The following is a 15,606-nucleotide window of genomic DNA, read 5'->3' as shown; positions in this document are numbered from 1 at the left end:
CCGATGTGTGGAGGCCTGAGACCTCAATGAAACCATCCCTGGCTTTAATTACAACCCAGAGATCTGAGCTGCATGGATTCCCCTTCTTTCCACTAAAGTGCCACAATTCTTGGAAGAAAAAAAAATAGCCTGACCATCTTCAGCTTAAGGCTCATTATAAGAACTTTGCAATAAGATTGTGGTGAAATGACATCTTTCTTCCACAGGGGGAAGAATTATGATCTCACTTCGTAAAAAAAGCTAAATCCTTAAGCTTTGTGCAAAATTGTAACCCAGCTGTTCTTGTTAGCAACAGTTTTATGTATAATATATATATTTTCATATTCATACATTCATATGATCATTTGGATCAAATAGATAGTTTGTATTGTTCTACCTGCTAGAGCATAACCTCCAGGATTCACTGATATCCACAGAGTCTCCCCACCAGAGGACATGTAGGCAACTCCTTCACCAAGCAAACGGCCAACGGCTGCCCCTGTGGAAGTACAGAATGCTCTATGAATTTTTACATTGGATTTAAATATAGCATTCAAAGGGTATTGGTTTTCAAATATGCCAAGGATTTCAAAAGCATATTTCAAAGGAACTCTGAAACAAACACTACAATAAGTTTTAAAACTAACTATATTTACATTGTTTTTTTATGCCTTCTAGAAGTTGCGGAATAAGCCCATACTTATCCTCATGTAGAACAAAAACAGTTTTAGCTGTGTGGAAATATTTCTGGTTCCAAAAACAGAGAAATATGCTTAATTATTTTGGGCAATAAGCAGATAAATCATAATCAGCAGTTTAAACTTATTTTACATGTCAAAATCATATATTTTATGTAAATGTAAAGATACTAGTAAAATTATATTTCATCTGAGAAAATCTCAAAATGGGCTCAAAGTGATGGCAGTGCGCCAAACATTTTTAAATATTCATGAGGATCCTGTATGGAGAACAAGATATTCCCTATTATTAAAAGCAAAAAACAGGTGTGAAAAAAGGAAAATGGAAGAAAATGCTTCTTCAATTAAATAAAATGATTTAAGATTAATTTTCAGTGCATATGCAAAGGTTCAACCAATATTTGTATAGTTTGCAATTTCTTTTGGATTGTATTTTTTCCATTTTTTTTTTTGTTCTTTGAATATTCATTTACATTTTATTTTACCACACTATATTTTATAACTTCTTTCAGAATAAATTTTTCCATATTTTTGGAGAAAAATAAGTCTGATCTGCTCTTTCATTCAGGGTAAAATCTCAAAAAAGTAAAAAAAAAAAAAAAAAAAAAACCGACGTATTATTTGAAAAAAATTATTAAAAAAATCTGAATAAACAGCAAACTAAAAATGTTGGCTGGACTTTTTGATTTAGAATTTTTTAAAGTTCCTTTTTTAAAATGCATTTTCTTTCAATTTCCTTTTTTGAACCACGTAATTTGCTTTTAATAATGTTGGAACAAATATCTCTCCATAATCCTGTCTCTTTCTCTTGTTTAAGTTATGTCTCGTTACTCACCGATGACAAACACAGGCATGAAGTATCCGGCTGGCAGAGGCAGCGTGCAGGCCAGGACCAACATCCACATCTCAGAATCAACAACAGAGGAACAGACGGTTAAATCCTCCCAGCTCTGCTGACACCTGCACCGACCATGAGTCACTACCAGCTTGTGTGCTTGCACCACTCAGTTTTACACTCATAAATACTGAATCAATACTATTTCCATTTTGCATTTGGAAACAGAGTTAAAAAGAAAACTAGAGTAAACCATTCCTGAACAAATTGCACTCAAGTATGTGCTGAATCCATGATGACCACCAGCCTGTTTAAAATGAATAAAAATCAAATCTACATTCAAAACTTTTTTTCCCCATGTGATTTACCTCTTTGAACTGGGTTGTTATGCCATCAGCTTGCAAAGCGCTAAAATTTCAACATCAAAAGATTCAATAAAATTATCCCTTACATCGAAAGACTCTGTTTTAACATTATGTGTCACAAAACATTTCAGTCTGAAAGGTTAAACTGGCTTTTGTTCACTGCTCTCATTGTGAAAATGTTAATGCTTTTAAACCTTTGAGAAGTTAGAAAGCTGACAGAACAGATTCAGTAAATGACCTTTAGATTATGTGTACCTTCATGAGCAGAAAGAAAGCCAAAGACAGGAAAATGGGGGTGCCTGATGAGCTCCACTCCAGCGACGCCAGCAGCACAGATGCATTATGGGACTGAGAGCTCCATTGTCTGCTTTCCAGAAGGGAAGTAAGGAGCTGCTTTGTGGTATACTAATACACAGATATGTGACATTTATGTTACTGTTTGGTCACAAGGAAGACTGCTGTGAAACAAAAACACTTAAGATGGTACCTTAACTACCCTGAGTTACCACATCTCAAATAATTCACACATTGATACATAAAATATCTATTTATAACTGAAACATGCCCTGTAAGAATGAATTGTTTGGAAAAACAACTAATCAAATTGGTTAAAACAATTTTTATTAGAATACCAATATATTGGTCAGAACCTCACCAAGCCTTTAGTTGTGGATCAACCAATTTAATGGATTAACCAAACAGCCAATAAAAATAGTAACTGATGGTTTGCTGCTCTGACTGTTTGGCTGTAGTCAAATGTAGCATGGAATATTTATGGATGTAGTGGCGACAGTGGCGTCGGAAACGGCTTTCATTGTCATTACACAAAATAAGCAATATTTTGGTAAAGTGACCAATTTGTATAGGTTTTCCATTTTACCATTGATGATTTGTTGTTTTATCCAAAAGATTAGTTGGACACATGTCTACCAATCAGATTGGTGAAATTCAACCAATTATTTGGCTGTATTGACCAATCAGTTTTCAGGGTGCAGTTTTCAAATGTTTTACAAATGAGAAATTGAGAAATGTGGCATGCAACCTTTACTCTGATACCCCTACATAAAATCACAGAATTATCATCAGAATTTACCTATTTGGTAAATAGGGTCTGTGTGTCTGCATTTTAACCTCTGGGTAAATCCAGCCGAACAACATCATGAAGATCAAATAACAGAGCAGAGAGGTCAGGGAGAAAGTTGAGCAGAGGTTTGAAGCAGGGTTAAGTTATGAAATAATATTGCAGCTGTGCTCAGATACAGGTGTGTCCTTAAAGTGACAGGAGGAACAATGAATCCCGGGGTGCTGCAGACATGCACACAGTTTAGAGAATCTGCTGACTTGACAAATATTAAATGGACATCCATAATTATGGCCTAACAGAAGAGCAGTAGCAAAACATCAAGGCATCCTGTTGTGGATGAAGAAGAATGTGTTTAAAGCAGCTGGTTAGAGTTGATCGGGAAATAAAAGGAGTTGAAAGTAGGCCACAATGGAGGAAGATTCGATGGAGCCTTTATTTCATGGATGACCAGCTGATGAAGGAGTTTGGTTAAAGCATATTCATTTCTAATAAATTCATTAGCTATGTCTGAACGTCCGCTCTCCCCCCTATATACTAGTCATTTTATATGAGTGTCTGAATTTCTAGTGCATGAAAAAGTCAGCAACTCAAGATTTCCCACGATACACCTTGAGAAGTAGTGTGCAAGCATTGGTCAGTACATGAGCAGATATATACCAGAATGCTTTGCAAGAGCTATCCTCGCAAAGCATCATGGGATTTGTTTTAGGAGTAAGAGAGAACAGAGAGCAGGCGATGTGCAGGGAGCCGGAATCATGTGAAAATAATAAGTAGTGATCATCTGTTCGAACTGTCAGTTAACAGAGTTAAAGGGCTCTAGTGACTAAAGGGTTAATGGTTAGGGCGGATGTTGGGACAGCCATTGAGAAGAAGATTTGAAGATCATTGCTCATGGAAGTCTATGGTTTTAAAAAATCTGTCTCTTGGAGAAAAAAGTTGGTAAGAAAATACCCCAAAAGAATTTAACAGGAATAAATGGTGGGTTAATAAAATACTGTTTTAGGGAGCTGAATAAATATATACTCCTTATTTTTATAATTTGTTTGCTTTGAAAGAAATTTTTAAAGAATGTATTCTTCTTTAAATATAGTATAATAAAAGAACGTCCCATCTTTAACAGGTTCTATCACTTGATATTGTAATGGGAAAATTTATTTTAACACTCTTATTTATGCTCAGCAAAATGCCTGCTAGAGTTTTATCTTCCACGCCTCAAAAGCTGTTTTTTTTGTTTTGTAAAAGGCCGGACCCCTTTAGACTCAATATTATTTAAAAAATTATCCTGTTTGGAAAAAAAAAAACTGTCTACTTAGTCTGGTTGAATCCATCCTGTGCTTCTAAAGTAGTTAGTGAAATCCTCTGTGACCAGAAGAGGCAGAAAAAATGGAAAGACTTTATGTTCTCAAGGATTAACAAACATCGCTTGAATGAAGAGCACCCATCTCATTTACTTGATAAGACTTTAGCTTTTTTTCCCAATAAAAATAAGAACCAAAATCAGAAACCAAATCAACTAAAAGTGAATTAGGTTTTGATAACAAGGAATAACATAGTAAACAATGGATTAGGGTTATTGATTGCGTAGCTTTTAAACGCTTTAAATCCCACCTTAGAAGCCATGTATTGACCGGCCGACAGAGGAAACGTCAGCGATGCCAGAAAGAAAACAATAAGACCTGAGTACAGACCCTTCCTGCAGAGAGATTTTTACACAACACAAGCATTTCAGTTCTTCTTTAAAAACAGCAAATATGAATCAATAGTTTTGCTTTGTGTGTTCCAGAAAAAAACTGAGTAAATAAAAAAATTGATCTGTAGCATAATGGAACCGAAGGCCCCACCGTCTGCCTGTCAGAACGTAAAGAAGTCTCACTCTGTTGTCAGCATCTGACAGAAGAACCGGTTGGTTTTGGTGAACTTAAGGATCCACCTGTGGCTAATGAGGTAGCAGCAGCTCAGAGCTCCACACAGCAGCCTGTTTTCAGACAGTGACACAATCCAGGATGAGAAACCAGGGACTTATTTTCACTCAGGCAGCAACAAACGATCGGAAGGCATTAGACTTGGGGAATGGATGGGGAGGAGTCCAGGAAATTATATGATGGGAGAAATAAAAAAAGAGGATGACTAATTAGAACAGAAGGAAAACAGAAGGCCTTATCTTAGTGTGACTTTTATGAATATAGAGAACCAAATGTCAGTTTTTATTAAGTAGCCAAAGACAAATAGAGGACCTGTTTAACTGAGCAGAAGCTGTAAAAGTAAACTAACCCCAGCAGAGCAAACAGGAGGATCTCCAGCGGGAAGAAAGGTAAAGAGGTGGGGAAATTGGTTTTAAACAGCGCCTGAAGAGTCTCTGCGGAGACAAAGCAAACTGGAATCATCTGTTTCCAACAGCGAGTAAAGCGTCTAATATTCACTCTGATTATTGGGATAATACTTTAATGAAATCTAACGTTTCCCAAGGCATCTTCCCAAATCAATGGTACTGCAGATGATTCATTTACTTTTAACACCAATAACTTCACACGTTAAATCATTAGATTTAACAATAATTAGCCCTTGTTCTCTGAAATAGAAGATGTCTCTGAGCTCCTTTAAAGAAATGATTAGGGATTTCTGAAGTGACATTCTGTTGAACGGTCATAAGCAGGTGATATAATGGATGATACAACTGCAGGTAATTATAAACAGACAGGCAATGTGAGAATAAACATTAATATACAAACACTAAAAGAACTGACTGCAAATTGGGATGCAATCTGTGCTTTAGATAAATGATGACCTGGAAACCAGGTTTGTATCAGTTTCTAATCTTCATCTTATTTGAAAGTACTCAGCCTCAGTTTTATATATCTAAGTGTGAAGAAAATAAAATTCATCCATCCATCAATCCATTTTCCTTAACGCTTATCCCAAGTGGGGTCGTGAGGGGTGCTGGTGCCTATCTCCAGCTGTCGATGGGCGAGAGGCGGGGTACGCCCTAAACAGGTCGCCAGTCCATCACAGGAAAATTTAATTCATTCATTCAAATGTAATCATTCAGGGGTAACAAACACAGAACCACTGCAGTAGGTGACGAAGACAAAGACAATTTCTGGGCCAATTTCAGAATTAATTTTGATTTTACTTTGTTCTAATATGTCAAAAAGAGAAAACTGACATGAGATTTATTTTAAAGGGTACATGTGAGAATAACCAGGCATAACTATTACCTTAATAGATACCCTATATAATCACTCTGCATATTAAGACTAAAACAATTATAAATCCCTTTGGAGGGCTGCTCAGTGGCACAGTGCATAGCACTGCTGCCTTGCAGCAAGAAGGTTCTGGGTTTGATTACCTTTCTGCATGGAGTTTGCATGTTCTCCCTGAGCATGCGTGGGTTCTCTCCGGGTACTCTGGCTTCCTCCCACAATCCAAAATCATGACTGTTAGGTTAATTAGCTTCTCTAGATTCTCCTTGTGTGTGCGTGAATGGTTGTTTGTCCTGTTTGTCTCTATGTTGCCCTGTGATGGAGTTGTGACTTGTCCAGGGTGTACAACTGGAGATACGTAGGCACCAGCACCCCTCTCAACGCCGTTTGGGATTAAGCGTAGATGGATGGATGGATCCCTTTGGAATTGTTTTGATGTATTAACATTCTAGTTGTACCTGAATGCAGCATACACCACCCTTGGGAAATCTTTTATTAAAGGAGATTTCTCCGACTTTAGGATTTGCATCAGCTCATGTGATTCAGGTTCTATGCTGTATATTTTTCAGCTACCAACCTGAATGCTACGTACCAATATAGTTATGTTAATCTTCATTTGAAAGTTCTGATGTGTCAATAATGTTGAGTGCAGAGTGAACTACATGCCCTATAGTATTAGCCTGAATGTTACCAAGTAGAGTTCAGTGATAACTAAGGCTGCTATGTTTAGGCTAGTTGTGCTACAGAAAACTGAACTTAAATCTGCATATGATTGTTCTGGATGAGTTTTTTGTTCATTACTTTTGCATACTGAACCATCCAGGGTGTGGCAGATTTTTGCATTACCAATTACCAATACGTCAACCTGATGTTTATGTGTGGAACTTCTACAAAAATATATGTAGGAAGTATAAAACCTGATAAGCATGTTACAGTATTGTTAGAACAGAGAAAATGCAGAAAGACAACAATTGCAAAATTTCAGCAGAGATATTTAATTTTCACCTTTTCTACCGTATATGTCATGCCTACCATCAGTTCAAAAGATTATAGGATGACTTTGCCATAAAATGCAGGTTATATTTTTGTGTTTCAGTAGCAGAACAATGTAAACTCATTGATAAACTCTTAGTTCTCTATTTATGTACTTGGTAACACAGTAGGGATGAGTTGATTTCTCCATTTAAAGGCAAGAAGAAAAGTGTTGAATAGGTTTGCTGTACCTGACTGTGTAATAGGTGAGGTTAGTTGCTGTAAAAAAACGTTAAAAGTGCGGAAAGCCGGAGTTCCTTTAAATCAAGACTAAAAACACATTTGTTTAGGATTGCCTTCCACTGTTCTAGTTAAAAAGTTCAACTGCTTTTAATGTTCTTTCTTGTTTCTGCATTTTTTATTATTATTTATTTTATTTATTTTTTCTTCTACTTGCTCTGATTTTGTTTTATTTTCCTATATTTTAATCATGTAAAGCACTTTGCATTGTCTTTGTACTGAATTATGCTACACAAATAAATTTGCCTTGCCTTGCCTTGCCTTGCAAAGCATTATGAGATGTGAAGTGTGATTGGAGTGAAAGCTATATGAAACCATCCAGTCATCCCTCACGCTAAAATTGATTAAAATTTCTTGCAAGATGTATACAAGTTAGCAAAAATGAAAAAAATATACTAACCTAACCTGACATCAACCATCCATCCTTTTCTTGCAGTACGGGTCTCTGTTCGCCCAGTGGCGCCTGGTTACAACAGCCTCGCTTGTGTCAGGGAGCCTCAGGGAAGCTGTGGCTACAATGTAGCTCGCCACATTCAGTGAGTGTATTGGTGAATTAGTCGTAAAATCTGTACGATGACTAAAGTGTTATATCCCGGAAACAAGTGGCTGAAATGAGCTCTCTGGGCACTCTCTTAGAGGTTCCGGGCTGACTCCTCCAAATGAAGACAGCGAGTAGGAGTACGAGTATGATTTAAATTATTGTCCATCAAGCTCTTCTTAACCTATACTTCATATGCACATAAAAAATCGTGGAAAAGTTTCTGTAAGTACATTTAAAGGTAAAATAAAAAATGTATATAAGGTGCTGTGATGATTTTCTAAGTGAGGGTTATTGGGGGCGTACAGGTGGTGCAGTGGTTGGCGTACAAAACCCATGTGTGGAGGCTTAGTCCTCGGCGCGGCTGACCCGGGTTAGAATCCTACCTGTGGTCCTTTGCTGCACGTCGGTACCCCACCCTCATTCCCCCTGTCCTGTCAGCCTACTGTTGTAAAAACAAGCCACTAATAACGTAACAACTCAACAACAAAACAAAGTGAGGGTTATGTTTTTATGACAGTAGGATTCACTTTGGGCTTAGCCGCCATGGATTCGCTATTACCTTCAGTTTCCATTGAAAGAAAACATTAAATAGGATTTTTTTAAAACAGAAACGCATACACCCATTTACTATAGGTCAATTATTAAGTAATGGAACCTTTACACAAATATTCAGGACTTTCCCTTTAAGCTAGTGCTAGAGTCAGGTTTAATTTTAATTCATGGGCTGCTCAATACTGCTAGGAAAAGGGAAAAATATTGTAAAAACTTGGCCAAGATGCTAAACATTCTAACCAATAATTGGATCGACAGAGTTTGAATGATTCCCCTTTACCTCCATCTCCGCTCCACACAAAGAACAAATGGAAAGTCAGAGCCCCACAGGCAGCAGAGAAGAAACATGGGAAGTAATGCCTCAGGGCGAAGTGAGAGCTCATCACCTCTACGCTGAACAACACACCTACACCACAAAAGTAAGAAGCAAAAATAACAACGAGTGAGCTTCTAGTGCCTTCTGATTGTTGATGGAAGCTATTTCCAGAGTTAGGAATAATGGCTTGCTGTGTGTCAGGTATTAATAGACAATCTTTTTCAATATGTTAATTGTGACATTTCAGGGTTGGTCTCACCCTCTGAATTTAAAAATTCAATGGGTCTGCAGTACACAATGGTAAAACGAAATGACAAATAAGGGGGTAAAAGCTGAAAAAGCAGCTTGAGAAAAAAAAAATTCTTTAAACTTGAAAAATATTATAAAAACCTAATGTATTTTCTCTCACCCATTAAAATAATTGTGTACCAAAAGCCAGGTTTTCTTATTGTGTAAAAAAAAGCTGTAATCAATATTCAATTAAAATGTGTACTGGTCTTTATGCTATGTTTTTTTTCTTTGTTTTCTTTTCTGCTTTCTTTGTCAGTCCAGTGTTTATCCATTGTTGTGCCATTGGAATGTGCAAGAAGTCAATATGGGTGTGATACGAAAAAACAAACCCATAAATAAAGATGTTTTTTATTGTCTACTTTTATGTCTCAACTGTGATTAAACACCCCTTTGCTGTTATGGTGCATGTGCAGTAAGAGAAATCAGCTAAATTTTGTTTGAGGGTGAATAAAAGAGATTAAATGTAATTTCCAAAGATTAAGTTTGACAGAAAAAAAATAGACTTTTATCCTCCTAATAAAAAAAACAACAACCATATCTTGTTAAAACCTTTATCATGGTTATACTAAAGGAGAAAAATCAAATGTAAAAATTTCATAATGAATGCATTTAAGTCAAAAGAAGCAAACAAAAAATAGAAATGTAATGCAAGTCATATATTTTCTTTCCCTAATGTCTCACCACTGACTGGAGCTCCGAAGCAGCTTGCTACTCCAACCGCAGCAGCAACCACCAACATTTCTGTCCCTGCCTCCTCCTAAGAATATAAAGCATTAGTTGTGGAGAACATTTCTTACCTTTATATTCACCAAAAATAACTGTAGCTGATTTGTAGTATATCAGACTGCGTATTAGAGGTAAACAATATGAATTAAAATGATATAAATCTAATTTGTTTTACCTTCTGATTGCCCTGTATTAGACAGCAAAGCTTGTCCAAATAGGCCCCTATCATGGTGGAAAGATGCACAAATGGCCCCTGGATTTAGAAGACAAAAATGTAAAATCAGAAACAAAACAAAAATTATTTATTGGTTGCATAAATTCATCTATACGGAAAACAGTTGTACAAAGTGATTACTTACAACTTTGCCGAGGAAAACTGTGCTTCCGGCAGCCAGAGTGCAGATAAGACCCAGAAACTTAGCGAACATATTAGTCAGAGAAAGGTAATGAGGCATTTCCATGCCAGCCAGCATAGCTCTGACCTCTGGTATCCCAGAACCTGAGCAAAACAATGAAATAATAGCTCATGACCCAGAGGGTAAAATAAACAGAAAAGCTCTACTAAGTAAATGGAAATCCTGGAATAATTAAACAGGGATTCTGAGAAAATCTATGTGAGATATAAAGGACAATCTGAGTGGCAGAAAAATAATTTGTTGCTTGCAAATGCTGTGATATAAAATGCAAGTCTCTATTGTTAATTTTGTTGTCTTTTCCTAGGAGAGAAGAGGTACATAGTATGTTTTTCTTTCAGATTTGTGCAACGATAATAAAAAAGAAACTGTCCTCCATCCTGCCAAGCAGTAAGAACATAACACTGACATTTCAGCATTAAAGCCATCGTTACTGGGGTCACTTGAAGCTTTGAAAAAAGGTGATAAAATCATGGTGCATTTCCTTTCACTCCTTCCTGATATCATCTGGACTTTTTCCTCTGACATTTATTTCAGATTTTTACTAGAGAGTGAAGCAAAATTATACTCAAGTCAAGTATTTATTAGTGGTAGTTTATATGGGATAAAAACACTTAAAGGGAATTCATAATAAATATGAGCAGATTATTGTTCATGACCAGCCTACTATAGTTACATCTTTACAAACCTGTGGAGAAGGGACTGATGTTATGGGAGAAGGAAGATGCAAAAGCACAGAGGCATGCTGGGTACAGCGTCCAGCAGAAAAACTGCAGCAGAATGTGGCCTTCCAGTCTCATATAAAGCCACTGATGAGCTGCAGATGCAATGAAAGAGAATTTTATTATTCTCTAAACTGGTCTCCAAAGGTCTCCATAGCGGCTGAATAATTTTATATATCTGAGTTTTATTTTGTTTTAATACAAAAGACAAAAGCAATATAGCGCATAATTTTTATATGGAAGATGCATTTAAGACACTATGAATTAATTTGCATTTAAGCCCATTTTCTCTGTTGCACCTGGACAACATTGGTGTAAGTGACTGGCTTTGAAAAGCCCATCAGCATCATTTAACATAAATATAAATGCAGTGATCTATGAATGACTAACAGCTTTCTTACGATATTAATAATAAATAATCCATAATAACTTTTTTTTGCCAAATCAGTTTTTGTATGTTAGATAATTTTGTTCATGGTTTCCCAAGAGTGGTGCATGCTGCATTCAGGTGTAGCTAGGAAACTAGGATGTTTTGGTGCTATTACAGCGTTCTGTTCAAGGTTTACTCTTTTCTCAATTTTGTTCAGGAAATATCTTCCTTTTACTTATATTCTGTGTTATGTATTGTGGTTTTGCTAACATTCTAGTGTTATGCCTTAGCTTTTATTTTAACATTCCTTTTCATATTTATTCATGTTAATTAGTTGTTTTGTTTAACAGTTCAGGCCCTTCCTCAGCTGATCACCACTCACCAGTACTACCTCCTGTTAATCTCACTGTCTTGAAGGGTTTGGGGTTTTTTTTTTTCGTGTGCATATTTTTATTTTCTTTAAGTTCCACCAGATCTTGCCATATTCTGTTGTTTACTTTGTCATTCAACATGTCTTTTTCTTTCTTGTTCTGATTATTGTTTGATAGACGATTTCCACATCAGTTTATTCTTCCGTGTTAAGCTTCCTAGTTTATATATTCAAAGAAAAAGGAAGGCAAGTTTATTTATGTAGCTCATTCCAATAGCATATGAAGGATCTATCAGTATCAGTATTTAACAATGGATTAATAAATACAATTTGCAATTTCTATTTAAAATTCAATTTAAAATGTGTAATTAGGAAATGCTTTAAAGATTAAGATTTAAATTTGAAATTTAAGTTAACAAATTTTCTTTTTCAGTGATTCTTTAGTTTCTCCATAAATTCAATGTGCTGTATATAAAAAGAAAGTTACATTGCATTGGTATTAAATAGTCAAAGTTTGTCTTTATATGGTTTTGTTTGATATTTCCCTGGGTTTCTTTCTGTGTTTCCAGATTAAATATTTCCTCCTCCGTCAATTACCCTGCCTTTACTCTGCATTTTATCTGTATAACTCTTCAGGTATGGTGGATATCACTCTGTGTCTGCTCTGTATTTAGGCCCATCGGTTCTATTTTTTTCTCTGCTGGTTTGTTCTTCCGTTTTCTGCTCTGGATTATCTTACCAGTTGTTTCTTAGCCTGTTCCTTCTGTGACACTTTTATAGTATTTTTTTTTTTTTTTATGTATTAAATCTACATTTTTTCTACAGTCGTGCTCTGCCCACAGGCCCTCCTTCACCAAAACCAAAACAGTTAGTAGTACTTTCCTGGTTGGCATGTATCATTCATCTCTCAGGAGTTGTAACTTAATTTAATCAAACTCTTCCCTTTCTCTGTCACTGTCTGTGATTCAATCTGCCCTTCCAGGGGTTTGCAGCCCCTTGTTTTTTGGACATTACATAATTCTGCCAATGCTCTGGAAATTCATTAATCATTCTTTCTTGTGAGCTTACCGTCCTCAGCCAGTCACTCTAAGTCCTCTCCAAAATGTACAAAAATGTACAAAAAGAAACAAAATGTAACAACAACATCCCAGACTTCATACATCACAAAAAATGTTGTGTTTTTATATGATTTTTTTAAAGTGATTGTGTCAATAATCACTCATCACATTTCTACTGCCCATAGCTTGTGCCTTTAAACACAGTTCTCCAATTCTTTCATTAACATGGGTGCATGTCCAAAGGAAAAACAAACAGCAGGCATATGAGGGGCTAAATAAAGAGATGCTTTTTCAACAGTTGTCATCTGTTACATCTCCTAACTCTTGGATGGGAAGAGTGACCTATTGGTGACACATGCCTCTCTTCCTGGAAGGGGCCTCCTCCATCCAGGCTTAGTTAAAAGGCCCTCCTTCTCTCTCACAGAAATCCACATATACAAGGACAAACTGCTGTCTTATTGGGAATATTCACATTCTTTGAAAGCTGGTAAATATTCATAATTACTCCTGAAGACATCCTGAAGTTGTCCCTCCGGTCTACATCTAATAAAAAAACTTTAGGCAACATTCTAATCAACAGTGTTTAATAAACTGGACCGCATTTAATGTAGACAGAGTGTATACAAAATGAAAATTCATTTAATTCAGACAGTAAATGAACTTTTCCATTCCATGAAGTGCAGCAGTGATCAAAGGTAAACAGTGTGTGAGAAAAAACATGGTGCAAAAAAAAAAAAAAACAACACATTGGTATGGAAGTTGAGGGAATGAAATTAGCAACATATAAACAAGGATTTCTTAAATTAGATGTCCCCAGTTATCTGATTTCTACTTCACATATAAACATGCTCATTGAAGACTAATAATTGCAAGAATAGTACACAAGAAATCTACAAAGACATAGCTTTCCACCTTAACTAAAGCCAGGAGAGGGAGCAAATTTGAACATTTTAATTCAATTACTAGGGAGTTAAATGTGTCACCTTTAAAGTGCCTATCGATCGAGTTAAAATAACCGCTTTGAAAGTGTTTAACAGTTTACACTGAGAGTGTTTTTCTAAATAGTTTAAATTCAACATATTCACCACACTGGTGGTAATACCAATGGAGCCTGGGCGTAAGTTCAACGGAATAAACTGATAACTCACCTTCATCCGCCTACGACACAGCCAATCAGCTTTGAACAACACCTCCATGAAAGCCAATCAGCATCCAAAGTTTATCTTAAAAGGCCTCCGATCCGCAACTCGTCTGCTCCTGTGCTCAGGCGGTGGATGCGCTGTGTGACTTCATTCAGATGATCCCGTTTCAACCTACCTGCAGCCCCTCCTCCAACATCGTAGCTAAAACTTCATTATGAGTTTCATTCCTCACAGACTCTTACTGCATTCTGCGTCTCATTTCAACCTCTACGGCAGAAGACCGCTATTTTGAGCCTGGTTCTGCCAGAGGTTTCTTCACAATGGGGAGATTTTCCTCTCCGCTGTCACTTCATGCTTGCTCATCATGGACAGGTTCTCTCAACCTGTGTTATCCAAACTGGACTTCCATCTTCCAGGTCCCTGAGTGAAGCTCTTGTATCAGCTCACACAGTCCACTGGATCTCCCCATAAAGCTCAGCAGACCGTCTCACTAACCAGTAGTCTACAGACTAACCAACTTCATCTATCTCGACTACACCACCAAATTCAGGCCTGGGGGGAAACAGCCATATTCTTTACTCCTGTTCTTGCATATCTATCAAAATTCAGGGCTATGTTTCCTGCTGAGGTCTGCGCACCAAAGACTAAGTGATTGTATCAATAAATTAATTATTATAATAATTAATTAATCCAATGCTGCCAAAGCCGGCCTGGGGCACATTGACAGAGGCAAGGCAGCTACCAGACCATCTGAACACCATCAACACATCACCAATGCAAGTCAGGTGTCTTACAAAAGACACGACAACTGAGGTAGGATTTGAACCGTCGACAATCTAAATTTCTGGATCCTACGCCAAAAGGAAAAATTTTATCGATTTTTTCCCCGTATATCTTAGATAAGAGTTCCCAAATAGGTTGGTATTCAGGGAGAAACTTTGCTTATTGTTTATTTTTAAATCAACAGAGTTGCTTATATTTATGAATTAACACCACCTGGAGGAACTAACTCTCACAATTTTTGAATTAGACTAAACAGGTGAACTTACATCATACTTTAAACATATAACACCAACTCTGGGAATATAACACATTTGATTTTGCTGTCAATTTAATCAGAGAAGCAGCTAAAGAGGCTTAGAGTATGGAAGAGCAACAGAGATGCACACCTCGGAGGAATTTATTGATAGGGCAGCTTTAGGAAAAATGTTGTTGAAACTGTTTTCTTTAGTTCTAATAAATACTGAAAACTGTAAATCTTCTTATTTGTTCCTTACAATTAAGCACAACTTTTTTCGTTTGGTGTCCAAAATTCCAATAGAATATCTTGAATTTTTGTTTTTGTGACATGAAAATTTGGGAAAGGGGTTTATTTTATTTCCTAGATTATAACTAATAGAGGGGAAAAATGCATGTTTATGTGTGTTTACCTCGAAGCAGCTTTGCTACACTGAGGTCCATGAGAAAACTTAGGATGGCTGTCAACATGCCCAACGCGGCAAAGCCATACCACCGCATGCCACAGACGCTTCCCAAGCCTCTGCTCAGCATTACCAGCAGCTCTTTAAAGATAAAGAATAGTGTGGGGTTCATCAAACTAATATGCCTTTAATGTTCATGCCACACAATATTTGATTGAGATACATATTCCACTGCTTCTTCATTTGCATTA

The 15,606-nt window shown here is 36.6% G+C and overlaps 1 protein-coding gene across 1 annotated transcript in view; it reads right to left on the bottom strand.

Annotated features, from left to right (window-relative positions):
- Positions 1–15,606, bottom strand: part of clcnk (chloride channel K) — a 45,407-nt gene that overhangs the window by 19,990 nt on the left and 9,811 nt on the right. The window contains exons 3-14 of the mRNA XM_038298536.1: positions 15,365–15,496; positions 10,961–11,089; positions 10,219–10,358; positions 10,035–10,112; positions 9,815–9,887; positions 8,807–8,932; positions 5,233–5,317; positions 4,835–4,936; positions 4,570–4,654; positions 2,133–2,282; positions 1,513–1,582; positions 377–478 (exon numbers count right to left, since the gene is read on the bottom strand). Of these exons, the coding sequence (XP_038154464.1) occupies positions 377–478; positions 1,513–1,582; positions 2,133–2,282; positions 4,570–4,654; positions 4,835–4,936; positions 5,233–5,317; positions 8,807–8,932; positions 9,815–9,887; positions 10,035–10,112; positions 10,219–10,358; positions 10,961–11,089; positions 15,365–15,496 (1,272 nt within the window). The remainder of the gene's footprint in view (positions 1–376; positions 479–1,512; positions 1,583–2,132; positions 2,283–4,569; positions 4,655–4,834; positions 4,937–5,232; positions 5,318–8,806; positions 8,933–9,814; positions 9,888–10,034; positions 10,113–10,218; positions 10,359–10,960; positions 11,090–15,364; positions 15,497–15,606) is intronic.

The sequence above is a fragment of the Cyprinodon tularosa genome, unplaced genomic scaffold (genome assembly GCF_016077235.1).
Source record: "Cyprinodon tularosa strain WSP-4 unplaced genomic scaffold, ASM1607723v1 ctg409, whole genome shotgun sequence".
Classification (NCBI taxonomy): domain Eukaryota; kingdom Metazoa; phylum Chordata; class Actinopteri; order Cyprinodontiformes; family Cyprinodontidae; genus Cyprinodon; species Cyprinodon tularosa.
This window is presented reverse-complemented; position numbering and strand designations above follow the sequence as displayed.